The sequence below is a fragment of the Zonotrichia albicollis genome, chromosome 4 (genome assembly GCF_047830755.1).
Source record: "Zonotrichia albicollis isolate bZonAlb1 chromosome 4, bZonAlb1.hap1, whole genome shotgun sequence".
Classification (NCBI taxonomy): Eukaryota; Metazoa; Chordata; class Aves; order Passeriformes; family Passerellidae; genus Zonotrichia; species Zonotrichia albicollis.
Window position 1 is genome coordinate 14,235,751 of NC_133822.1, and position 24,193 is coordinate 14,259,943.

Here is a 24,193-nt window from a genome sequence, read left to right on the forward strand (position 1 = left end):
TTCAGAGCAGGATGTTGATAACTAGAACAAAATCTGTAGACATTAAATGTAATTTTTACCAAACTAGTGTAGTTACTGAATAAAGTAGGTCTGAAGATCAATATTTCACCCTGAAGATTCATGGTGAAAACATTTGAACATGTATTTTTTTCACTGAAGGCAATTTGCTAACCACCAAAACTGGTTTCTCTTACATGGAGCTTTGGTGTAGTGATTGTAAATACATAATACATGAAATAGGAACCATGTGTCATTATTTTTAGTAATGGAGTTGGCTTAAAAATATGTTCTTAATCAGTCTGTCTTAAAGGGCAGTAAAGGCAAATTCAAAATAAATGGGAAAAGTAAGTTGCAAATTCTGGATGTTAAAAAAAGGCATGAAGAGCTTAGTGAATCCTTTGATATATGAAGCAGAAGAGGGTAGTGGGTTCTCATGCACAGGAGTCAGTCTCAGACCTGGATGTGACATCTCTTGAAATTACCTTTACTAGATCAGTGTAATAGTAAAATTCTGCAGTTCAGGAGAAGCTGTAGAGTCCCTTGTAACTACAGCCAAGAGAATGACTTCAGCAGTGGACCTTTTGCTGACCTGTGTCATCTGCTGCTTCTCTGAGGCACAACACACAATGCTTCTCTTGGCAGAAGCATTTTTTTAATATCACCTTTACAGTACTCTGTAAATTCCACTGCAGCTGTGGTGAAATATCTTCAGTTAATTTCTGTCCTTTTTTTTTAACCAGTTACATGGTACCTATTACTGAAACATACAGTTCATTTAACAGAAACTGAGAGAAAGAAAATGGGTAAAACTTCCTTTCTGATGTTTGTTTGTGGGTTGTTTTTTCTCCTCAGGTGTCCTTGTTAGAATACCGCAAGAGGCAGCGTGAAGCTCGGAAAAGTGGCTCCAAGACAGACAGCTTCCCCCTGGTTACTGTGTCTCCTCATGCTGCTGCTGCAGGAAATACAAGCAGTAATAATGGTGCTAGTGATGGCTATAACAACAGTGCTGAAAGTGGGGAGCAAACTGAAAACCCTGCAAGCCTGCCTTTACCACTGCCAACTGCTGTTTATAATGCAGCTCCAGAGGACACTGGCAACAACTGTGCAGTTAAGGAATCTTCCTCCAGTGAGAAGAGTGAACCAGAAGTTCAGTGGTGAGCCACAAAACTACAGGATTTCAGTTTAATTTGGAAGAACTATTTATATGAATCTAAGTCTTTGGTATTTGAAATCTATTTTTCATTAAGACTGCTGTTGCAGGTTACTGGCTGGAAGCTCTTCTTACAGCTCAGTGAAGAGTTGTCTTACCTTTTATCTCAGAAATACAGCAGACACCTCATAATGATTCAATTACATGAAGAATTACCCACAAGATATTTATTAAATTATTTTAATGTATCTTCTAATGGCAAAATAGGTATTGGTTTGAGCCTTTGTGTCCTTGTACTTCCACTGCTTTGTCTGTGAGATGAAGAGAATTTTTCCTGTTAAGTCTCAAAGCCTTTCCAGAAGTACTGTATATTACAGCGACTTGAGAAGGTCGCTGGAGTGAGAGAAAGACGAGAATCTTGTTTCTTGACCAGAAGGCTAGATTTATTGATATATGATCTATAATACATTATAACTATACAAAAAGAATGAAGAGAGAAGTTGCAGAGAGCTGCTAAACTAAGAATAGAATAGAAAGAATGAATAACAAAGTTCTGTCTCTAAAGAATCTGTCTCTGAGCTTGCTTCTGTGATTGGCCCCCGCTTAGAAACATAAAAGATGAGCCAATCACAGGAGCACCTGCTACATTTCACAGCAGCTGATAACAATTGTTTACATTCTTCTTCTGGGGCTCTGCTTCCCAGAAGATAGACAAAAGTGAAAGAAAAGATTTCTATGAAAAAAATGTCTGCGACAACTGTAGGGCATAAGGTGCAGCAGGAGAAAAATCTATGCTGATTAGCAAAGGCTTCTGGAAGCCCTTAGGAGGTGTGGTTTTCAGTCCTGGCTGGAATGTGTGTGTGTGGGATGTTTGCTGTTGCTTCATTGCCCAGTGCAGGGCTGAGGGCAGCCTGGCCAGCAGCTCCTGCTCAGGTGGGAGCATGTGGTGACACAGCATTGCTGGTGTTCGCTCAGCGGTTCCCTTTTTGCAGGCCATATGGGCAGTGTGTGCAGTGCCAGATACTCCAAACTATCCAGATCCTGAGGAGAGGTGGAGTGTGGATGGGGAGAAGATGCACTTCAGTCTGTGTAAAACACTGCACAGATTTTTCACTGAGATTTGGTAGCTTTAAAATAGATGGTCAGCTGTGGTGACACCGTCTCCAAAACATTAGTAGTGCAAAATAAATCCTGCTGATGTTCTTTGTACTGTAGTGATGGTGTAACTGTAATGAGGATGAGCCATGGGCTTGGGAGTTGAACATCCTTCCACTCAGATGCTCCAACTGTTCCAGAAAAGAAGATTTTGTAAGCCACTTGACAGGAGAACATAACAGCCACTTTTCAGTGGAACACTGAAGACTGCACTTAAGTTCCCTGTGCAGAAGCTGCTGCCCTAAATTGTGGAAACAGGCTAAACAAGAAGAATTTACTACTTAGATTTTGCAGTAACCCTGCAGAGCAGTACCAAAACTTATTTCAGTGCAGCAGTGTTGTAAAGTGATGCCATACATCCTTGCCAGAAAGGAAAATGGTTTTCTGGAGTGCTGTCACTTAGGATGTTCTTGGTCAGGTTGTGATTGAGAGATGTAATGGATTATAAGAGAGATGTGACTGTCACTGCATACCCACTGTCTGGCAATTGAAGTTTAGAAGTTTAGACAGAGGGATTTGTAGTTGTACACCATTTAGAGCTGTGCATCTGCTATTAAAGAGCAGATTCTTAACAACAAACAAACAAAATTACTACTTCCACTTCTGGACAATGACAGTTTTCTGCAAATTGAGACTATGAACCAGTAACTGTAACCTTTATTTTCTTTACTTTTCAGTTGTTTAGACAGACAAAAACCCACAGATCTTCAGATACTTCCTTAATAAGAGGAAATGCCAGTTTTTTAATGTAACATGGTTGGAGGAAATGACTGTATTTAAAGTGGGAGAAAATAGCTACAAACCACTTAAGTAATAATATTCCTTGTGCACAATCAGTTATTTGGTTGTTACATGCAGCCAACACTGTAAATTTTCTCTGACTTGGTATTTGCATATACCTTGTCCTAAATTTGGGCCATGGGAGTACATCCCCTTAAATTTAAAATGGCCTTCTCTTGCAGGACTGCATCAACCTCTGTGGAACAAGTGAGAGAACGAAGTTACCAGAGAGCTTTACTTCTCAGTGATCATAGGAAAGACAAGGACAGTGGTGAGTTAATTCATTGTTTTGAAGATACATCAGTCTAACCAGTTCCCCCGTGGTAATCTGTAATAATTCTAATAATGTGTTTGGGTCTGCTTCATCTGTAGGGGGAGAATCACCTTGTAGGCCATGCTCACCGTCTCATGTTCAGTCTCCATCTCATTCAAATCTCATTTCCCAGTTGCAGCTTAAGGCCCCTTCTTTCACTGAAATTACAGAAGGTCAGTAAGCAGATGACCTTGTATGACACTTGAGATATTCAATGGTCTAAAAACAGCTTTAATAGCTCTTTTAAAGTCAAATATAAAGTGCTTAGTGATTTCTGCAAAAGAGTTAATTTTCCTGCTTTGATATTTTTGTCTGCTTTGTCTCTGTAGAACCTGATTCTGAAAATCCAGAGCCAACTTCTGAATGTCCGTCCCCAGATACTTCCCAAAGGACTTGTAAGAGTCCATCAAAAGCAAGCAAGGTAATGCAAGGTGTTTGCACAACATGCATAGGAATAGCTCCATCCAGCTCTGATTCACCTTTAACAATGTTAATTGTAGGATTTACTACTTTGGTGACATACACATATGTTCATCTATCTGTGCAGTAATTCAGCATAGGTAGATATTTGCAAGAATATTTGTCCGTATACACTAAAAAGTGGGTTTATTTGCTGTGCTTTCAGTAGGTTTACATGTTTATGGATGAGAGAAGAGATTGTATGTGTGCTGTTCTGAGGTGTGAACGCTGAAGTGGCACTCAGAACCAACAGCAGTGCTGTGACTTACCCTTAACAGGAGCTTGCTCTTGCTCTGCAAGAGTTTGGCATTGTCTGGCAGTCTGATAATATGGAGAAAGATGTTGAGTAGTGAAGTGATTCAGGTTGTCATGTTTAGTCTGTTTGCCTTCACTACCTCAGCTTTAAAACATTAAGTCACTCTAAAAATTGCTTTATTCCTGTAAGTAGTCTTCTCTGGAATTACTTCTTTCAGATTTAGAAATATACCACTTTTAACAAAGAATGGATTCAGACTTTGGCCTAATGGTTCATATTTCTGTTACAACTTTAAATACACTTCAGTAGTCTTTGACTTGGAAGAGTTATTGATACGTACTTGATAAAAATAGTACCTTCTCAAGCTTACTCTGTTACTGATGTTTTTCTTGCACCAAATACATATCCTTCACCTTAGCACTTCTTTTCACAATCTGGGGAGGAGAGTGTTCTGAGATGTTCTTTTTTGTTCACTGCACGCATGGTTGAACATTTCAGACATTGAGCACTGACTGCCTTTCTTTCCATTCCAGCCCTCTTCACCGAGTCCTGTAGTTTCAGCACAGCCTCTTGGGAAAACACCCTCCAAACCAGATTCGCACTGGGAAACTGCAGCTGCTGCACCCGAGACTGAAAGTGCGAATCCTCCCAAACCTGAGCTGCAGCAGAAACCGCTGACAAACAACGTCCAAGCACTTTCAAAAACTCATCCATCTCAGTCACATCTGCGCGGCTCTGCTGAGCAACTTTCACATTCACAGAAGTTGCCTTCCGCACCTTTGAAGCTGCATTGCCCCCCTTCGCCTCACGTAGAAAATCCCCCCAAGTCCTCCACGCCCCACGCGCCTGTGCAGCACGGTTACCTTTCACCAAAGCCTCACTCACAGCAGCTGGGATCTCCATACAGACCTCATCACCCACAGTCACCTCAAGTTGGGACGCCCCAGAGGGAAACACACAGGAACTTCTACCCAGCGGCGCCGGCCCTCCAGCCCAGTAACCAGGCGCAGGCTGGCGGCCCCCTCTTCCCTCAGACATCATCAGGACAATCTTCAGCTTCCTACAGCCAGTTTAACCAACAAAATTTGAACAGCAATGCGCCGCCTCCCCCACCCCCTCCGCCCCCTTCTTCCACTTACTATCAAAGCCAGCAGCCCTCTGGAAACTTCCAGAGCTACAGCCAGCTGAAGGGCAGCATACCCCAACAGACTGTGTTTTCATCTGGACCAAATCAAGCACTTCCTGGCACTGCAGGTCAGCAAACGGTGCCGGGCCACCACGTAGCTGCAGGGCATTTTTTGTCCTCTCAGAACCCCAGTATTCATCACCAGGCATCGGCATCTGCTGCTCCTCCTCCTCCTCCACCACCACCCGCTCCAGGACCCCACCTTGTCCAGCAGCAAAGTACTCATCAGCAGCACTCTGTAGCACATGTTGTCGGTCCGGTTCATGCCATGGCAGTGGCTCCTGGATCGCACATTCACTCTCAAGCTGCTGGTCACCATTTGCCACCGCCACCTCCGCCACCGGGTCCTCTCCCCCACCACCAACCTCCCCATGCCTCGACGGGACACCAAGGTTTGCAAGCACAACACCAGCACGTTGTAAGCTCGGCACCGCCTCCCCCGCCGCCCCCTCCCTCCGGCGTCATGGGCTCGGGGCACCACCCCTCATCAGCACAAGGGTTACACCACCCCTCTCACCAAGGACCCCCCCATTTCCCTTCCAATGCCCACACGAGCGTCTCCTCCTACTCCTCTCAAGCCCCACATCACACAACGTTAGGACCTGGACCTCAACATCAGCCTGCTGGCACAGGACCTCATTGCCCACTCCCTGGTCAGGGTCCTCACATCCAACCTCAAGGACCAAACAGTATTGCAACACCCACTGCTTCCGGCTTCTGCCCGCACCCCGGCTCCGTGAGCCTGCCCCACGGAGTGCAGGGCCAGCAGCAGGCCTCGCCCGTGCCAGGACAGATCCCCATCCACAGAGCACAGGTGCCACCCACCTTCCAGAACAATTACCATGGCTCGGGGTGGCATTAAAACAGATCCCTTTAGTTATAAACATTTTTAAAATGTTCTGTAATATAAACTGTGTATATTTAATATGTACCTATTCAAGGTACTTTTTAAAGCTTGTACATGATACTTTGTATAAAAGCAAACACCAGTGCTCTTCCATTGTATCCTTTCCATTTTTTGCTTTTTAAAATTCCTGAAAACGTGCTGTTAAGCCAGTATTAGGTATTTCTTTTTATTTTGTAAGTGGACATTCCAGCTGTTTTTTCTGGCAGTAGCTTTGATGCTGCATAATGTTTAAAATTTTATTGTTGCAGTTAAATTCATTTAGTGAAAGTTTTCTATATTACTTTTATACATATGTAATTAAATAAGTACACAGGCTAAGTGATGGCACTAACAATTTTTTTTTCCATTTTCTGTCAACAGTTTTTTGTGTGCATAGAGATAGGAAACAATGCAATACAGATTTTTATAGTTTTGGTGTGGACATGGCTTTTTGTTTCATCAGTTATTTGCAGAAATTGTAATTTAATGTATAGACTGTTTCTAATGTCTCAGACGAGTGCTGTAAATACTGTATTTCTTTCGCTTGTAAAGTTGCTTAAAGCTTCTTTCATTTGATATAGTATTGTATATAATAAGTCTTTTGCAAAAAAAAGTGTGATCTTTGTGAAAGTAGTACAGTATATGATCTTTAATTTTTTTTAATATACTGTCACATTGCAGCACTGGTTGGGCATTTTAATTCATGTTAATAAATCACAATTATGTCAGTTTTACCTACTTGTCCTGAAAGGGTGCTGTATCAGCAGGAAAGTGGCCTTAAGTCTCTGATCTCCCTGCTCCCTGTGAGGCTCTTCACTTCTCTGCAGGTTCCAGCTGTGGCTTCACTGTGTAGCACAGACAGATGTGGAACAGCCCGGAGGAGGGGGATTCTTTCCCCTGCTCCACTCAGAGGTTGAGGAATGATCTCCCCGAGCACAGCAGAGGCCTGGGTCAGTTTACCACGAGGGTCAGCAGGGGCACTGATGGGCATTTTTGTGCTAGAGGTGACCTCGGTCACAGAGCAGGGCAGCACCTGCCCACGGCAGGACTCTCCTGCTGGGAGGAGCTGTGGCACTCGGGTTTCCCTGAGGGAAGTGATGGATTCCTGCAGCTGCCAGCGGCACTGAGATGGTGCTGTTGTGCTCCTCAGTGCAGCCGCTCTGTCTGGGTGAGGCTGCCCCTCCATCGCAGCAGGAGCTGCTCTCAGTGCTGCTCACACAGCAGGAGCTGCTCAGTGGCTCCAGCTCAGAGCAGAGAGCAGAACCTGGGAGTGAGGAACGCTGAAATGGCACAGGAGGGAAAGTGGCTGCTCCTGCCCACTAAAAAAAGAGTTAGTTATTTTTAAAATGTAAAAAAGGGGCCACTGTAAATTCTAATTTGCTTCTAACTACAGAAGAATCTTGCTAGTTAAAATCATACACTAGAAATGCTTTCCTGAACACCTGCTGGCTCTGCAGCATGCACACAAGTTCACATTTTACACTAGCATGTGTAGTGTAGGACAGCATAAGGCTCTCAGAAACAGCAAAAAAAAAACCAATGCACCCTCTGTGCAGTTGCTCAGACACTGATTCTGATGTGCATCATCCTGTCTAGCCCAGCACCCAGATCTGGTTACCTCTCTTCCATACCTCCAGCAACAAAACCATTTCAAACACAAGAGAACCTTACCCAGCTGTGCTTGGCAAGGTGAGTGCAGTTCAGGGAGCTGCTGCACTGGGGAGCACAACAGCACAAGGCCTGGGCAGGGCTCCCCGTGCTGCTGCAGCACCAAGGCTGGGCAGAGGCAGAGCTGTGCCAGCCTTGGGCTGCCCCTGGCACTTCATTCCAGTGCCAGCATTTGCTGTGTAGCCAGGAATGCATTTGTAACCAGGCACTGCAGAGCTGGGCTGGGTGTGAAGCTGAATGTAACTTTTACCTCCATTGTGGCAGCGTCCTGAGCAGCGTCGTCCTTGCAGCCACAAAGAGCAGTTCCAGGATGAGGGTGAAGGGACTCGGTCCTGAAACCCAACTGCTGCAGGGGCCTCAGCACTGGCCATGGACAAGGGAGTTTCACTCTGTGGTGCCTTGGCAGTCTCTGCAGGAGTGGCTGCCCCAGCTCGGCACAGCACAATCGTTCCCTTGTTTACAGGACACAGCTGGTAGGAAAGACGCTTTTTTTTTGGTCACATTTCACCAGCAAACCACTCCTAGCCACAGCCCCTGCTGCCACAGGGCTTGTGGGGCTGCTCTGACCCACACCAGGTGATGTATTCCATAAATGATCATGAGAAACTCCTTTCTCTGGCCAGGACAGGCCAGCCCCCACCTCCCACCCCTCCAGCACCCCCACAGCTGAGTCGTGGCTAGGCAAAGATTCCAATGACCAGCAACACTGTCTGAAAAAACAAAACACTTTAATTAGACAACTGCAAGCACCTCAAACAACTGGTTATTGTTACAGCATGGGGCTATCTTCTCACAATCTAGTTATTGCAAAGGCATGTGAATAAATTTTATATGGACAAAGTCAAGAAAAAAGTGGCACTGTAGTTACATGAAGATCAGGAGTAAGCTTACATTCATCCCACTGACTTCTAAAAGAGGCCCAAACACACCTCCGTACTGTACATTCTAAAATCTGTATTGCCTATAAGCTTCAGCCTATGCAGCTTTTTTCCTAGGAAACACATAATTGTTGCGTGCAACTTACGATGGGCAGTCGTATGTCTACGGATGGGAAAGAATAAAGCTAGTGCAATTTGTTTTAGAAACATGTAAAGCTATGAATGGAATGAGCATGATCTTGCTTCTTGGATTATTTTACCCACTGCACTGTACATATCTGCAGCTATATCCTTCCTTAACTGATGCCAAGCACACACTTTTATTATAAAAGATCAGTAATTCTACACAGAGAGTGGTTCTCATGCTCTAATTTTAATTTTTTTTCTTTTTCTTAAGGTATAGTACAACTTACAGTGCTTATAAAAAGGCAACACCATATGGTACCATGTCTTCACTATCACATTGTAAGGGAAATTGCTATTTTTCTTTTCTTAAAAGCACTTAAAATAGGCAAAAGTTCTAAAAGGGAGTGCTAAATGATAATGCATACTTTATTAGAAAGAAGTCTAGCCTTCCTTTAAAGTGCCGTTTGGGGAATGAAATCCTGTAAACCAGAGCCACTTTGTTTAAAACCCAATGAACAGGAACTGCTACAGAATAGAAAGTTTACACAATTCCTTAAAGCAGTTTAAAGTCCACTACATGCAATTGGTTTGCTATAAAGCTCTCTAAAACTTAGTCGCTTTACTCTGAAATTGAGTCCCCAGGTCCCATATTTAAATGGAAATAAACATTTACAGGGTGCATTTACATACACTATAATACAAGAATGACATCCCTTTGCCAGAAGATAAAATTGTACAATTCCTTGCCGTAACTCAGTTCTGACTTGATAAATTTCTTACACTCGTAAATTATATAATATGCATCAGCTAAAATATTTTTTTTTTTCATAAATAGTTACAAAACTTGCCAAAACACATGGGGGGAAGTTTCTTTTGTTCAAAAATCTGACATCTGAATGTCACACAACACAAGAAACAATCTTAAAGACACGTTAAGTGTTTTCTGAAGAAAGTGGGTGAGTAAACTACTAGCTGAGGACAAAAAGACTACCCTTCCCCAAGAACACAGTGCACAAAAAGCAAAATGTCAAACAGTACCTCAAGCAAAATAAAGGTCTGAGGATTGAAGCCAGCTCACGTGTGATCCTGCTAAAGATTTTGTGACAGTCACCATTTAGGTCCAACGCATTGGAAAGTGGTTGCTGGCTTTTTTTTTTTTTTTTTTTTTTTTTTTAACAGCTGGAAGATTCTGCTAAGAATTCAGCCACGGATGCCTAAGGCATTCTCCAGCTGAAGCACGTTTCTCTGGGACCATTTCTAGCATGGGGATCAGGAAATCTGTAAACTGTGCAGCATCTTCATGAGGCCAACCATACTTCTCCACAAGCACATCAAAAAGACTCCAAGGTTTCAACTTGGTAATGTGTCGGAGTTCTCCTGCAAACAGAAATATTGATGGCATTAGAAAAACACCCTTTTACTTGTGTCAGTGACTAATCCCTGTTTTGTTTCTCTCCCACTCTGCATTCACAGCACCTTGCCCGGGCTGGCAGTCACTGTTTAGGAAGGGGAGTGCACACCAAGCTTGCTCGAGGTCATCACAGGAGATGGGTGTGTTCCATGTCCAAGCCAAAAACTGTTCCTACAGCCATCGATCAGCACCTTACACCTGGACTCCAGTGATGCTTCCTGCTGACTTCACTCTGCTGTGCACACAGGCACTCATCCTCCCACCATGGCCAAACCACACTGCAGGCCTCTCCTTCATCAGCCAAGGAACCCAAATTTCACAGAATCTGCTCCAATCCCAAGACAGAGGGCTCAAAACACAGGTCCTTGCCTCACCACGTGGCATTTGCCAGCAATGCAGCACAGCACTGATTCATCCCTAGCCAAGCCAAGCAGGGGTTTGGTGCTCCAATTCTGCTCCATCTCCAGGCAGACACCCCCAGAAAGGCAGGTCTGAGTCCTCCTGAGGGAGGCACCAGCTGCTGCCCAGGTCTCTTTCCACCAACCACCAACAAAAACGGTGGCAGCAGCTCAGGACGGGAGTTCCCCCCAAGAGGGGAGACTTTGCCAACCTGACCAAAAGGAAGGAGGTGAGAACTGTTCTGCCATTCAAACCAGCAACACTACCCAGGTGTGTCCATGGGTCATCCAGCACAATGGGGAAAACTCTTCAGGTTGCTGCTCCTCCACTGTGTAGGAATGAGGCCCAAAGCCATGAGATTGCCATGAGATCCATGGTGAAGGGATTACTGTGGGCACAAGAGGGACGAGCAGCTACCAGGCTGAATGAGCCTCACTGCTGCCACCAGGACACTGAGCTGTCACCTTGTGCCACAGCCTCTGCAATCCAGGCTCTCAACAGCCCTCATTTGCACGTGGTGTGGCTGCCCTCTCACCACTCAGGATGGCAGTAACAGGGAATTTCACTACAGCCACACCTCCTGTTCTCCAAAAAGTGTAAATCTGACATGGGACATCCTCCTTGGAGAGGATAAGAACAGAACCCCACCTTGCAGATAAGTCAACAAGCTTGCTCCTTTCTCCATCTCTTTGGTAACATCTGCCTTCTGTGTCAGACCACAGCCAGGAACACCTGTGTGCAGGGCACTTACACTCTGCACAGATGCAGTGCATTTATCACCAACAAGCTAATGAATCTCTGGCCTCCTGCTGCAACAAACTACTGCAGCTGGCCATGAATCTGTGTATGTGAAAGCTCTTTCTGAATGTGACCAGACTTAAGAGTGCCTGATCTGTTCTGATCAGGAATTAAGCCCTGCCACACCCAGCCCCTCTGATCTTTGGGCACCAGCTGAAACACAAGGGCAGATGTTTTCTGCTGAATTTCTATACTCTTAATGCAACCCATCTTGAGCATGTGTATAAGGCAGACAGTCTGCACTGGACACTGCAAAAATCACTTAAGAGACCCTGTGGTGCTTCTGCACTCAGGAGAGTGCTGGGGTCTCTTCCAACACTGGAGGCTTCACAAGCTCACTCCAGCACCTGGGATGGGGCACCCAGGCCACACTGCTTGTGAGCCAGGTGGTTTGTCAGTGTGCTGCTTGTCCCTGCTGTAACCTACTGCCCAGAAAATGCCATCTGACACCAGCTCATGGCCAGAGCTCCTGCACATGCCTGTGCCAAGGGAAGCTCCAGGGCAGGAGAAGCCACCCATGTCCATCTGACTGCCCCAGGGGCTGAACTCCTCAATGCAATGATTTAAAGCCCCAAAGGCTCAGCAGGCCCTGTTTCTGCTGCCTCAGCCCTCAGCAGCAGGTCCTAGGCACAGTGCAGGGCCTGAAAAAGCAGCTCCAGCTGCTGTCACAAAGTCCCCACAGGAGCAGGAGTGCAGACAATCCATCCCCCACAAGCTGCAGAAACAGGAGCTCGAGGTGTGCTGCCCACAGGAGGAGCAGCAGCAGAGGCCACGCTCTGCTTTGTGTGTGAACACTCAGTGCAGGCAGGTCCCACGTGCACCCACAGACACAGAAAGGTTTTGCTTTGGGCCCACAGCTGCCCACACAACAGAAAGCACAGCACACCTTGGAGCAGCATCTTCATTTCCAGGCTCACTCTCAGTCCTTTAAATCTTTGTGCAACCCTGAAACTTTACTGCTGAAAACCTTACCTTTTGGAAGGTTTCCAAAAGAGTGCACTGGTGACTGCTTACAGGAACAGGTAGTAAATTATGTAAAAGGAATGCATGAAGTCAAATTACTGCCCAAAAGTGACAGAAAAATGACTTGGTACTGACTGCAAGCAAAAAATTACTAGGAAAAAAAAAATCATGTCCATGGTTTCTCCAGCTCCCAGCATTCACTGCAAGGGCTGCTGTAATCATGTGCCAAATAAGGCTCAGCTCGGAGGGAGGGTGGGTGTGTGTTCCCATCCAGCACTGTCATCATCTTTGCAGTCAGATTTTGTCATTTCCAGCATCTTTCCCCTCTCAGATCTAAGGTAAGATTGCACAATGAGGCTCCTGTGCCACTGTGGAAGGAGAGTTCTGCTGTTAGAGTACTCCTCATTGTGTGACTGCCCATGCTATGCCCAGCACAATACTCAGCAGTTTTTCTGCTAAGGAATAAACACTTTTAGCACTGTGGCTGAAGTTTTTCACAAGAAATTCCATGAAGATTGCCAAAGCCTTTAAGAAGACAGGATTCAGTAAAAAGTATCTGTGTGGGGGCCACGCTTAAACTAGTGCTTCAGTTTTCAGAAAGGATCATGATGCTAACTATGGAAACAAAATAGGCTAAGTAAAAAGAAAATCAACACCACTTAAGTGGACACAAAGTCTTAGAAATAATTTTCATGTGGGTCCTTCTCATTTCCATCTAAAGCATGAGAAGAGCACAGGAAATGGAAGTGCCTGCCAACTCATATTTTCACCTAGTTCAAGATGTTTGTACCATGAAGCTGGAGGAGAGCAAGGCTGTGCCTATATTTAAGGGAGAAATTTAAAAAGCACAAGCCCCACCAGTCTGACACCATCTGTATTCAGGGCATCAGCATGTATTTTCAAAGAAGTGCTAAAAATGTAATACTGAGAGCTTCCTCAGAGAAGCTCTTTATTTGGATTTTTGATAGTGAAGCACACAGGAGATAATCTGCAGAGGACAACAGAGTTGTCAGAGCTGTAAAACTCCTGTTGCCAAAGCAGAGGCAGCAATGATCCCTCTGAAAAAGGAAATGTTAAGCCAGAAGGAAATTACTAAAAAAAATTTCTGAAGGACCAGGGGAGGAAAACGCTATTTAAAGCTGTCTCTGCTGACCATAACACTGAAAAAACCAGAGCTAGTCTGTAAAATTTGTCAAAGACACATTTAAGATGTGTCACCAGGCAAGAGGAGGATGGATCATTGAACAGTGAGACATGGATGATGTGAAGAACTGGGGAAGCAGCAATGGGATTTAATCTGCTGCTCCACATCTATGACATGATCCTGAGAACCAATTCCAGGGCTGGTGGAGCAGAGGTGGAAGTGAGGAGCGTGGGGGGAGCCTTCCTCCCCTCCAGGACACCACAGTGAGTGCTTCTCATGGCTCAGCTCCCAAAGCAAAGCCAGCCCCAGGCCAGCACCTTGCACAGGTTTAGCTCACAAGGGAACAGGACCAGCAAATACCAGAAGAAATATAGAAGGGGAACATGGTCTAGGAATAACAAAAAGATTTTACATTTTAATGCCAAATTATTAATTCTTACAGTCAAAAGAGCTTCCATGAAGACACTGAAGAAGTGGACTCCCTGGAGTCCTTTACTGGGCTCAATCAAGATGAGACTTTATAAAAATATGTGAGAATTTGTGTCACAGTGTAAGAAGCAACTTAAAAATGCTTTTCCTCTTTTAAATGCATCCTCCTATTTGAATGTCTAAAACTGCTTCAGGCAATTACTGAGAAAGGACTTGATCCTCTGAACTCTTTAGGTTACTAGCATCTTTCTTTTTGTGCCTGGGACTTCAGCAGCACAACTCAGATGTGTACAGCACCTCTCTGAGGTCACACTTGCTCATGGACAGGAGCAAAACTCAAACTGATTTTCACCCAAGACTGATGTTTTCAAAACAGGAGCTCAAAGCAAGATTTCTAAGCCCACCCTCAGACCACAGTGAGAAATTCTCCAAGAGCCCCAGGCCTGTACCATGAGGCTTCTTATCTCCAGTGCTCAAGGCACAGGCAGATGAGTACAGAATGCAGCAGCTGCTGGCCAACTCTGCACCTCCCTGTCACAGCCTGCCAGCCCCCACACAAATCCCAGCTGGGGACAGCAGAGGCTGGCAGTGCTGGCGTGGCCAGGGAAAAGGAAAAGGGTGCCTGATGCAAAGAAAGAGGCTCAAGGAAGGACACTGAGCACCTCCAGTTTTGTTCCACAAACATTTCAGCTTCCCCAGCCTGCAACAGCAGAATAACTCTTGGGGATGATCTGAAAAAGCAGCTTGGTTTGTTACTCCTTTGCCTTGCATTTGAGATCTTCTGGTTTAAGCAGAAACAGGTGGGATCCAGTCTACTCAATCTTCCACAGCAAACTTGCACCTTTATGTTGTGTGGTTGGTGAACCAAGCCTTTAATCTTACCTTAAGTCCCACCCTGAGGATGCAAGAGGCACCCCCAGTGCCTCTGAGCAGTGTCACCAATGTTCAGGCCAGAGGACAGCAGTGACACTCTGCAGCTGAAGATGCTCATGGAAGCACCAGGGCCTCTCCACATCACAGGAATTTTACGAACTGCCCTCTCCTGTGCCCTGCCCACACTGCAGCTACTGAGTATCGGCTGGGTCATTTTACAGTTCTGCCACATCACTAGAAAATGCCAACCTGTCTGCTGTAAGGTGAAAAATAGAAATGTGAGATACATTCCAGCAGCTGCAATCCCTGACTGGAGGTGCTGCAGGGAATCTCCTGCCCAGCCCTTACTGCTTGACACATTTCCAGACCCATGGGCCTGACTTTGTACACCTCAGTTACCAGGAGACTGTTTGAAGCCCTCTGACACAGGCCCCCTCTCTGCCCCCCGAGGCAGCTCCTGAAGCTCCTCACTGCCTGCTGTGCAGGGAAACACTTGTTTTAAATCCACCATCTGCAAATTCCACTGCCTTTCTCCCAGCTCTTACACGGTGAGTGCTGGCAAACAGCAGCTCTGCCTTCAGCTCATCCACTGACTTTCTGATTACATAAACCTCACTCCACACTCAAAAGCCCATCAGCCTCCCCCAAAGGGCAGCTGCTCCCTCTCAGATCATCACTGCTGCCCTGCCCTGCTCTGCAATGCCACTGGCAGCCTCCTTAAGGACACAGAGGCACAGGGAGTCAGTCCCTGCTGCAGCAGGAGCATCCAGCACAGAGCAGGAGGGAGGGGCAGTCACTGCTGGGAGGGCATGGGAGGCTGAATCACTGATTGTGTTCAGCCTCACTGATTGTGTTCAGCCTCACAACCCCGAGCTCCAGAGCTGCCAGCTCAGCCCCTGGACAGCCACACCTCACTGGGCAGCCCTGGGCAGGGCGATCCCCAGCTCTGTCAGCAGCACAGTGCCCTCCCAGCTGTGCTGACAGCCCAGGATGCTCCTGACACAGCCTGTCCCTCCACACAGCACAGGCTGTCTCACAGCTGAGGGGAGGAACAAACCTGGGGCATCACCACGTCCCCCATGAGTCAAACCCTGCCCTCAAGAGCAGCCTGGGCCAATTCCATCTGCTCTGCCTGCTCCCTGGGTGTGACAGCAGCTCAGTGCCCACTGCCCAGGTATTCCCTTCCTGCCTCTCTCTTTCCTTACCAGTAGCTCCTGCTGGACACCACTAGCTGGGATCCAAAGCTGCTGGCAGATGATTTTTCAACACGTTACAAGCCATGCATCACTTGAGTCCTCACACTTACAGGAACATTAGACAACAGATTCACACAGACACTTGTTAACATCCACACTTTGCTGAGTACATCCCCAAATGAATTTGAAATGAAATTCTGAAATGAACACCTCAAATTGGGGCTTTTCCCAGAAAGCCAAGTTTACATCACAGATCTTCTTTAGTAAGTGCTCTCCATTTAAATGGATCTATTTCTTCAGTACCCGTAAATGAACATATTCTCCTTCTGGATAGTATTATGCTTTAAATTAGTGTTGCATAAATACCGTTACCTTTTTTGGTGAAAAACTCCTTGGAATATTTCCCCAACATAGCGTATTTTCGAGGGATTTTTCCCAGCAGTTCAATGATCAATGCTATGTGGTCTGCATTGGAGAACATTGCCAGCAAAACAGAAACATACAACAGTTTAATCAGTACATTGCATGCACACACTAACACTGGCCCGGTACAGACAGAAATAGATTGATCCTGGTAAAAAACACAGGTGCACACTGCTCACTCAGTGGCTACTTTGGAAGGATGCTTTCAGCAAAACTTCCTTCTCAAAACAATGAGTGGCAGCTGCCACAAACAAATTTTCCCATGTAATTTAAAATGTACCAATAGTTATTTTTCAGAACATTTGGGTAAAAAAAAAAAAATTCAGAGATTTGTAGGAATTTTGCTTTTCAAAATAGAAAATTTTGTTGTGTGATTTCAGGAAATGCTCCTTGCTGGGATATGATGCAACCGGCCACAGCAATTCCACTTCTGTCTGCATCACGGCACCTTTCAAAAAGAAGAGGTACTACCTCTGCGATTGAAGAATTCCCGAGAATATTTTCCAGATAGAGCAAAGTGCCTTGGGATATTGCCTAGCAGCTCTATGATGTGTGCTATGTGGTCTATGAGGGAGAGAAAAAAAGGATACGGGAGTGGAAGGGGCAGGGAAAGGATGGGATAAAAAAGAAGAGGAAAGAAACTGGAATTAGTAAAAAATCAGAAATAGTTTCAAATCAACAATGTTTGCAGCAAATCCATGCAGAGGTTTCCAGGATCAGCAGAGCTCTGGCATCATTAGTAGCATTTAGGAACAATGAATGATGCCCACATTACCACTGCAAAGAGCATTTACAAGCAAACAAGCATGAAAATGGACAGGTATACAGATGGAAGCAGGAGTTAACTCTGATTTAAAAAAAATAATTAGTAATTGCCTAATACAAATAAAAATACACAATGTAAACATTATTCCAGTGTCACTCTTGTAAAGAGAATAACAGAATAAAGTTCAAATTTGTCGTTTCTTTTCTAAACTAAAATGTTGTTATTTTCAATCAGGTTTCCACACATATGCAATCTTACAAGAAGGGTAGTTTAATTCCTTCAGGCAGTTGTTAAGTAGATGAATATCTGCAGAAGGCAGTTTTTGTCCACCCACTGCTAGTGGTGGAACTTAAAACTAAAAAGAAAAAAAATCATGTTTATACTCTGAAAACAACGTGTATGAACAGTTCTACTCAAATACAAAAACCCCACTGTAAGCTCACTGGAAATTTAAGAGGTGTATGAAAATACAAAGAAACTCTTACAATACCTCAAAAGAGTCATACCTTCATCCCTGGAATAGTCTTCACCAGAGTGTGGCTCAAACAAGTAATCTCCAGTCGCCAGCTCAAACGCCTACAACGCAACAGACACAGTCAGGGCTGCAGAAATAACGCCTTCCATCGAGAGGTGTCAGCACAACATCACAGCTCCCTCAGAAACCACAGCAATCCACACTCAGCTCCAGCCTGTGACTGATCTGAGACTCAGGAGCAGCCACTTACCTGGGGACACCATTCCTGCAGAGCAGCAGCAGCAGCACAAACCCAGGCTCTGCACAGAGCCCCACGTCCAGCCCCACATCCAGCCCTCTGTGGGGCTGGGGCTGGAGCCTGCCCATCCCCAGGCACTCTGCCCTTGCAGGTGGGATGAAGGAAGGAATCACACACAGGGCTGGAGTGCTGCCCCTCCCTGCAGCCCCGGGAGCCCTGGCAGTGCTGCCACGCTCAGAGCAGCTCCCCAGGGTCTGGCAGTGCTGCTCTGAGCCAGCCTTAAACACAGCCTCACCCACTCGTGTGCAGGGTGGTGCTTGTGTCAGCCACCTGAACACATCAGGCATTTCAAAATATAATAATAATATATATAAATAATACAATATAATATATATAATAAGAGCTACACATATATCTGAAGGGTATTCACCTGTCATGTTGCATGTTGGAGGCTGAACTAAAAAAGTCTGAATCACAAATAAAATCCATTTATGACTATAACTAATCACTTGAAATTAGCAAAAAAAAAAAATCCATTCATGTCTATAATTAATCACTTGACTTAGCTTCTTGGATTACTCTAAATCTGAAAGAGTTTTTTGAAATACTTCAGTGGTGGGAATAAATGGCAAGATAGATACCGATGGGGAATCCAGAACAGACACCAGGACATCAGATCCCCTCAGGGCAGGCAGGGATGCTAGCCCTGTGTTAGGTGAGGGTCAATTTGAACTTTCTCTGTATGGGTGTAATGAATATGAAAAGTTGCAAAGCTCTGAAGCACCTATGAGAGCCCCTACTTGTGTCAGACATGGATTCATCTGGTCTAATTTGTTAAACTAGTCTCCTTCAGCTCTGGCTCACCAATTGCCCAAGCAGCCACAGGAATCTAATTCCTTCCAGGTGGTTTAAACATCAAACTATTTTCCATGTCCAAGACATGGGAAAAAAACTGATCCAGAAAAGCATTCCAAAAATCAGGAAGAGCTTCCGAGCACAATTCTAGGATGGGATTCCACTCCATTAGAACATTTACTACAAAATACTTGTCTCCTGAAAATAGGCACTTTTCTGTTCCAGTTTACAAACTGGAGTTGTTAAATCACCTGTAAATTTAGCCTATTTATGAGCATTTGGCTTCTTCAAGCTGTGAACTGCAGTGTCATCCAAGTGGGCTACAGCCAACATAACTCATTGCAATCACACATGGCAGCCAAGAAAAGCAAGAACACCCCTTGTTGACATTTCTGCTGATCCTATGAACAGGCCTTCTAAAGTTACTACCACTGATAAACAGTCATTCACTACTTTTCTTATTCCACTCTTAGCTCAGGATTGACAGTTTGCATTGTACAGCTGAAAACAATTGGAATGATTTCTTTCATAAAATACCGGGTTTCTAAACTGAAACAAATGTTAAGAGCAGCCAGAAGCGATCACTGGGATATCTCTGAACACACCACAGAGAACACTGTTATTCTCCTGAGGTGAGACAGAGAAGACCCAAGTGTCCTCTCTGTATCTCATGCCAATGAATTTATTCATAGGGAGAGCTGGAGCAGCTTTCCCAGGAGAGCACACACCAGTGGGGCTGATTCCCAAGGACATTGAGGAACTCCCTGCTATTACACACAGATCTCTGGAGAAGAATGGAAATGCAGCTGAATTTAGCCACAGGGGTAGACTACATAAGAATATAGTTTCTGTCCATAAAATGAAGTATTAATAGCTTGATATGTCTGTGTGGGACTAAAAAGATTAAACTGAAAAACTGTGAAAACTGTTTATAAAAAAGCACAAGAGGTAAGCATACTACTGTGATGCTCTGAATTTCAGATCAGTTTGTGTATCACAAGAGCTGAAAATTCCCACATATTTGGGATATTTTTTTTGTATACCATCTTCTCACTGAACAAAAACCACAGCTCTTGAAAGTGACAATGATGTCTCTCTTTTTCTTTTGTACAGCTCTGACTGCATGCCCAAGATGGGCTGGGGCCACAGCACTTCACACATTGGATTTTCTGACTCTCCCTAAAGGACTCCAAGAACAAAACCACTTCTGACTCAGATGCACACAAGGACAGCCCAGAGGCAGGTGCTGTGGTGTTTGCAATGATGGTTCTTAGGACCCATGGAAGACAATGTCTCACAGGTTTATCTGTGGCACCTGCTAATATGTTCCCAGCTACTTTCAGGACAGACTGGCTACACTGGGCAAGATAAATGAAATTAATTTGTCTTCATATAAAAAAGAATAAAACCAGACCAAGGTTTTTGTCATAAAGAATCAGTGCTAGAGATACATTAATAAACACATGAATAGCTGTAAGAAGGACAATCCCATCTCTGGATTGTATCAGTTTTTCTGCTCTTTAAAGCACTCTCCAAAGGGGTGGTGCCCTGGAAAGCCCAGGCTGGGATGGAGTGGGAGCCATGGAAGAGCCACAGCTCTGGCTGTGCCACCACTGCTGCTCTGGGCATCCTCAGCACTCACCCACACTTGACACCCATCTGCAGACACAGACAGCCCCCAGACCCCACAAGGGAGGCCACTGACACTCTGTGATGACTCAAGGAGGCCCCAAGGGCAGCACAGTGACCACGGGTCTGCTCTGCCCAGCCCTGACCAGTCTGGGGCCACCAGTGAGCCAGTGACCCTGTCCAAGTGGGGAGAGGGCAGGGAGGAGCTGAGGCATTACAGGGGCTGAGCAGAGGAGCAGGAGGGGAGGCTGGCAGGGTTGGGTCTGCTCACGGGGGAGAAGGGATTTAATTGCTGCACTCCAATGCCTGAAGGCAACAGTGCAGAAAAGAAAGTTACACTCTCCCCAGTGAAAGGACAACACAGGGAGCAAGATGGGAAATTCCAATCAAACACAGGAAAAAATTCTTTGGTGAGACTGCCTGAGTGCTGGGACAGGCTGCTCAGAAAGGCTGAGGAAATGCCACTGGTACAGGTACATCCTGAGGTATGCACCCCTCACCTGGACATGGCACTGAGTGACCTCATCTAGCTTGGACAACAACCCTTGTTCAAGAAGGAGGCAGATACCAGAGATCACTTTAAACCTAAATTTGTCTATAATTTCTGTGACAGTGTTCACAGGGGTTCTTGGATGAGGGAAGAGATGAGGATATGACTCCATGTTTCAGAAGGCTTGATTTATTATTTTATTATATATATCACATTAAAACTATACTAAAAGAAGAAAAGGATCTCATCAGAAGACTAGCTAAGAATAGAAAGGAATGATAACAAAGGCTTCTGTCTCAGACAGAGAGTCTGAGCCAGCTGTGATTGGCCATTAGTTAGAAACAACCACATGGCCCAATCACAGATGCACCTGTTGCATTCCACAGCAGCAGATAACCATTGTCTACATTTTGTTCCTGAGGCCTCTCAGCTTCTCAGGAGGAAAAATCCTAAGGAAAGGATGTTCCATATAGGATGTCTGCGACAAATTTCCAGGATGCTACAAATACAGACTAACTATATTTACTTATTTTCCCTTTGAAAGTAATAAGTTCTAAAAACAAGTTTCTTGACAGAAATTCCAACTCTAAAATACCATGATTTTTTAACTTAATGTTGACATTTACCTCAAGACAAGTCAGCATTTCATTTATTATATGGAGATAAAAAATTAGCTACATCACACTCAACATATGGCACAGAAGCCCAAGACAACATCCATCTTTACTGAGTGTTCTGGCAATTTCTACTTACCACTTTCCTAAGGTTCTCACAGAAAACCAGTCCAGACTGCTTTTCTCCATCTGCAGATGGTGAACCTTTCACAGAAATGGTTACACTGCTGTTTGATAGGCTCTGAAGAGGCTCTATGTATGTGAACCCAGCACAGCACAGAACTGGTGCCATCACTACATAATGGAGCCACATCTAAACACACAATTGGAAATAGCTCCATTTTCACTGTGTGACAGCTGTGCACTCAATCTGCTGATTGAAACATGGATGCATGCCTAGGGAAAGCTCTCTGGGAGAGGACTGGAAGAACAATTCACTTGGACTGCATCAGCCTCCCTGAACTGAAGTCCCAGCTGAAAAAGAACAACAAGCTATAGGCCAGAATTATTATTTTGACAGATGAGATGCAGCTCTTGGCCAGAGCTTCTCCTACCCAGCTGAAATGAAGAGATGTGAATGTGAAGACTGTAACTGCTTCAAAAGCAGGCTTGGTTTTAAGAACACTGTTCCACAGGTTGGTGGGAGCACAGAAAGATTAGAAAGATTTCTGAGATACACACACCAGCTGACAGCTTGTTCTCCCATGGACATCTCCCCCTGAAGGGCGAGGCAAGGGGAAGAGTCTGAAAGGCATTTTGCATGGTTAGTGCTTGTAAGGAAGGCCAAATATACCAACCAGAGACTTGCATGGGATGCTTGGAAAGGAAACAAGGTCATTTTATTTGCTGTACTCCAGTCTTGGAATCATGCATGCTGAGTGGCTGTTTTGGAAAGTCAGCTCCTCTGGGAAATCATTTTGTTTTGAGTGTTTCAGGTTGTCCACCCACCACCTTCAGGAAGGGTGCACAGCGAGTAATAACAGCATTCTGTACTGGATCTGCCTACTGAAAAATACGTGCATAGCAACTTCAGCTTTTTCTCCCCTCGAAACCACATTTCTGATTTTCAATTTTTCCTCAAAATACTGCTTCTGTGCAGACTGAAGCTTGTCATCACACCTTTGGTATGTGCCACTCACACGTACTGACATGATGATACTCGTGATCCCATGGAGACATGATCATTTCTTCCCTGCTTACAACAGTGAAGAGTAGTTAAGGACAGCTCCCTCTCCACCCCACACTGGAGAACAGCACACAAAGAAATAAACTGGGGGCACAAGTCTGCAAGGCACCCACAAGCACTTACATGTAGGTTTAATTTTAACATAACTTAGGATATCCTGTTCATTCTCCTCCATTCTGTTCCTGAGTTCTCTCACACAAACAGAAACGGCCATGAATAAACCCCAGTGCTGTAAACTTGCTTTTTTTTGTAGTAGCACATCCTTTGTTTTGAAAGCTCTGTGTCTGTCCCCTTTCCATCACACCTTGTAGTGTTTTCTTTCATCATCTGTCTTCTCTTTGGGTAGATAAAATACCAAGTACAATTTTCACCTTCTCTGACTTCCTGCTGATCTATGGCTGTCATCTGTTTGCTAGTTCTTATTACAAAGAGAGGATATTGCAGGAATCACAACCCTCCACCAAAAATACCTCAGAAAAGTGTTAAAAACTTAAAAAGCCTTGTTCACGTCCCAGCCTGTGACACAGTCACCTCTTGCCAGCAGCTCAAACCAAAGGTAATGAGCAAAAGTCAGATGATGAGATTCATCACTTCAGGTGCTTTTCCTGTCCCCAGTGCAAGGAGACTGGAACAAGGAAAAGCAGTGGATAGATGGTGCTTGCAGTCATTTCCAGAAGCAATACAAAAGGAGGCTGTCTGCCAGTACTAGCTCCCTTATCTTGCCAGGATTTCTTGGCAGCAGCAGTGGAGTACTGTGTTCTGTGTTTTCTGGGATTTAGGAAATGCTAAATCACTCAGAGTCTGTTCAGTTGCTGCTCTAAAGAAAGCAACCCGCTCAATACTGCTAATGTGGAAATTTAAACCAATACAACTAAATCATCAAGGATGTTTTCAATCCTGTCAAAGGTACTGCTGCCTCCAAATCTATTCCCCTTTTTTGGGTGAAAATGAGAGATGCACCTCCCTGCTGGCAGAATTTAATAGGGCTTAGTACAGGAAGAGAACATCTTCTAGAATTTAGTAAATGTGGAGAGATTCCCAGTGTGTAGCTCTCCATGAGAGCAGCTGACAGTTCCACATAAACAGGCCACAATGTTAAAAGAAAAATAAAAGGGCAGTGTACAATTTCCTTAACCAAACTTATGTGTGTCCAGCAAATGACAGCAACAATCATTCCAACCAAGATCACCAAAGTCTAGAGACAAAATATAAGTTACACTTTGTGGAATTCTTTGCCAAGCACTGAGCAAGCAAACAACTCCACCAAGGTCTGGAAAAGCCCACTGACATCCAACCTCCTTCACAGCACTTCATGCATGCTCTGCACTGATTATAAGCCTCCAAAGATATGCATCATCCTCTTTCTTCCCTTCCTTCCTTTGTTTTTGCCTGAGCAACTCTGCAACTTATATTACCTGAGCAGAGGACTGGTACTGGTCTGAAGATA

General features: G+C 44.9%; 2 protein-coding genes across 11 annotated transcripts in view; one reads left to right on the plus strand and one right to left on the minus strand.

Annotated features, from left to right (window-relative positions):
- Positions 1-9,828, plus strand: part of KMT2E (lysine methyltransferase 2E (inactive)) — a 58,519-nt gene extending 48,691 nt beyond the window's left edge. For 2 of the 3 annotated variants that reach the window (XM_026790856.2, XM_074538850.1), the window contains 5 exons: positions 853-1,154; positions 3,268-3,356; positions 3,458-3,571; positions 3,728-3,819; positions 4,647-9,828. In XM_026790856.2, coding sequence (XP_026646657.2) covers positions 853-1,154; positions 3,268-3,356; positions 3,458-3,571; positions 3,728-3,819; positions 4,647-6,161 — 2,112 coding nt within the window. In that variant the 3' untranslated portion in view covers positions 6,162-9,828. The remainder of the gene's footprint in view (positions 1-852; positions 1,155-3,267; positions 3,357-3,457; positions 3,572-3,727; positions 3,820-4,646) is intronic. The other variant, XM_014264087.3, reaches the window with a different exon arrangement.
- SRPK2 (SRSF protein kinase 2) overlaps positions 8,565-24,193 on the minus strand; it is a 129,702-nt gene continuing 114,073 nt past the window's right edge. For 4 of the 8 annotated variants that reach the window (XM_074538856.1, XM_074538851.1, XM_074538858.1 and 1 more), the window contains 4 exons: positions 17,766-17,835; positions 16,965-17,057; positions 16,443-16,535; positions 8,565-10,234 (listed from right to left, as the gene is read on the minus strand). In XM_074538856.1, the coding sequence (XP_074394957.1) occupies positions 10,050-10,234; positions 16,443-16,535; positions 16,965-17,057; positions 17,766-17,835 (441 nt within the window). In that variant the 3' untranslated portion in view covers positions 8,565-10,049. Of the gene's footprint in view, positions 10,235-16,442; positions 16,536-16,964; positions 17,058-17,749; positions 17,836-24,193 lie in introns of all 8 variants that reach the window. The other 4 variants (XR_012579906.1, XM_074538853.1, XM_074538852.1 and 1 more) reach the window with 4 other exon arrangements.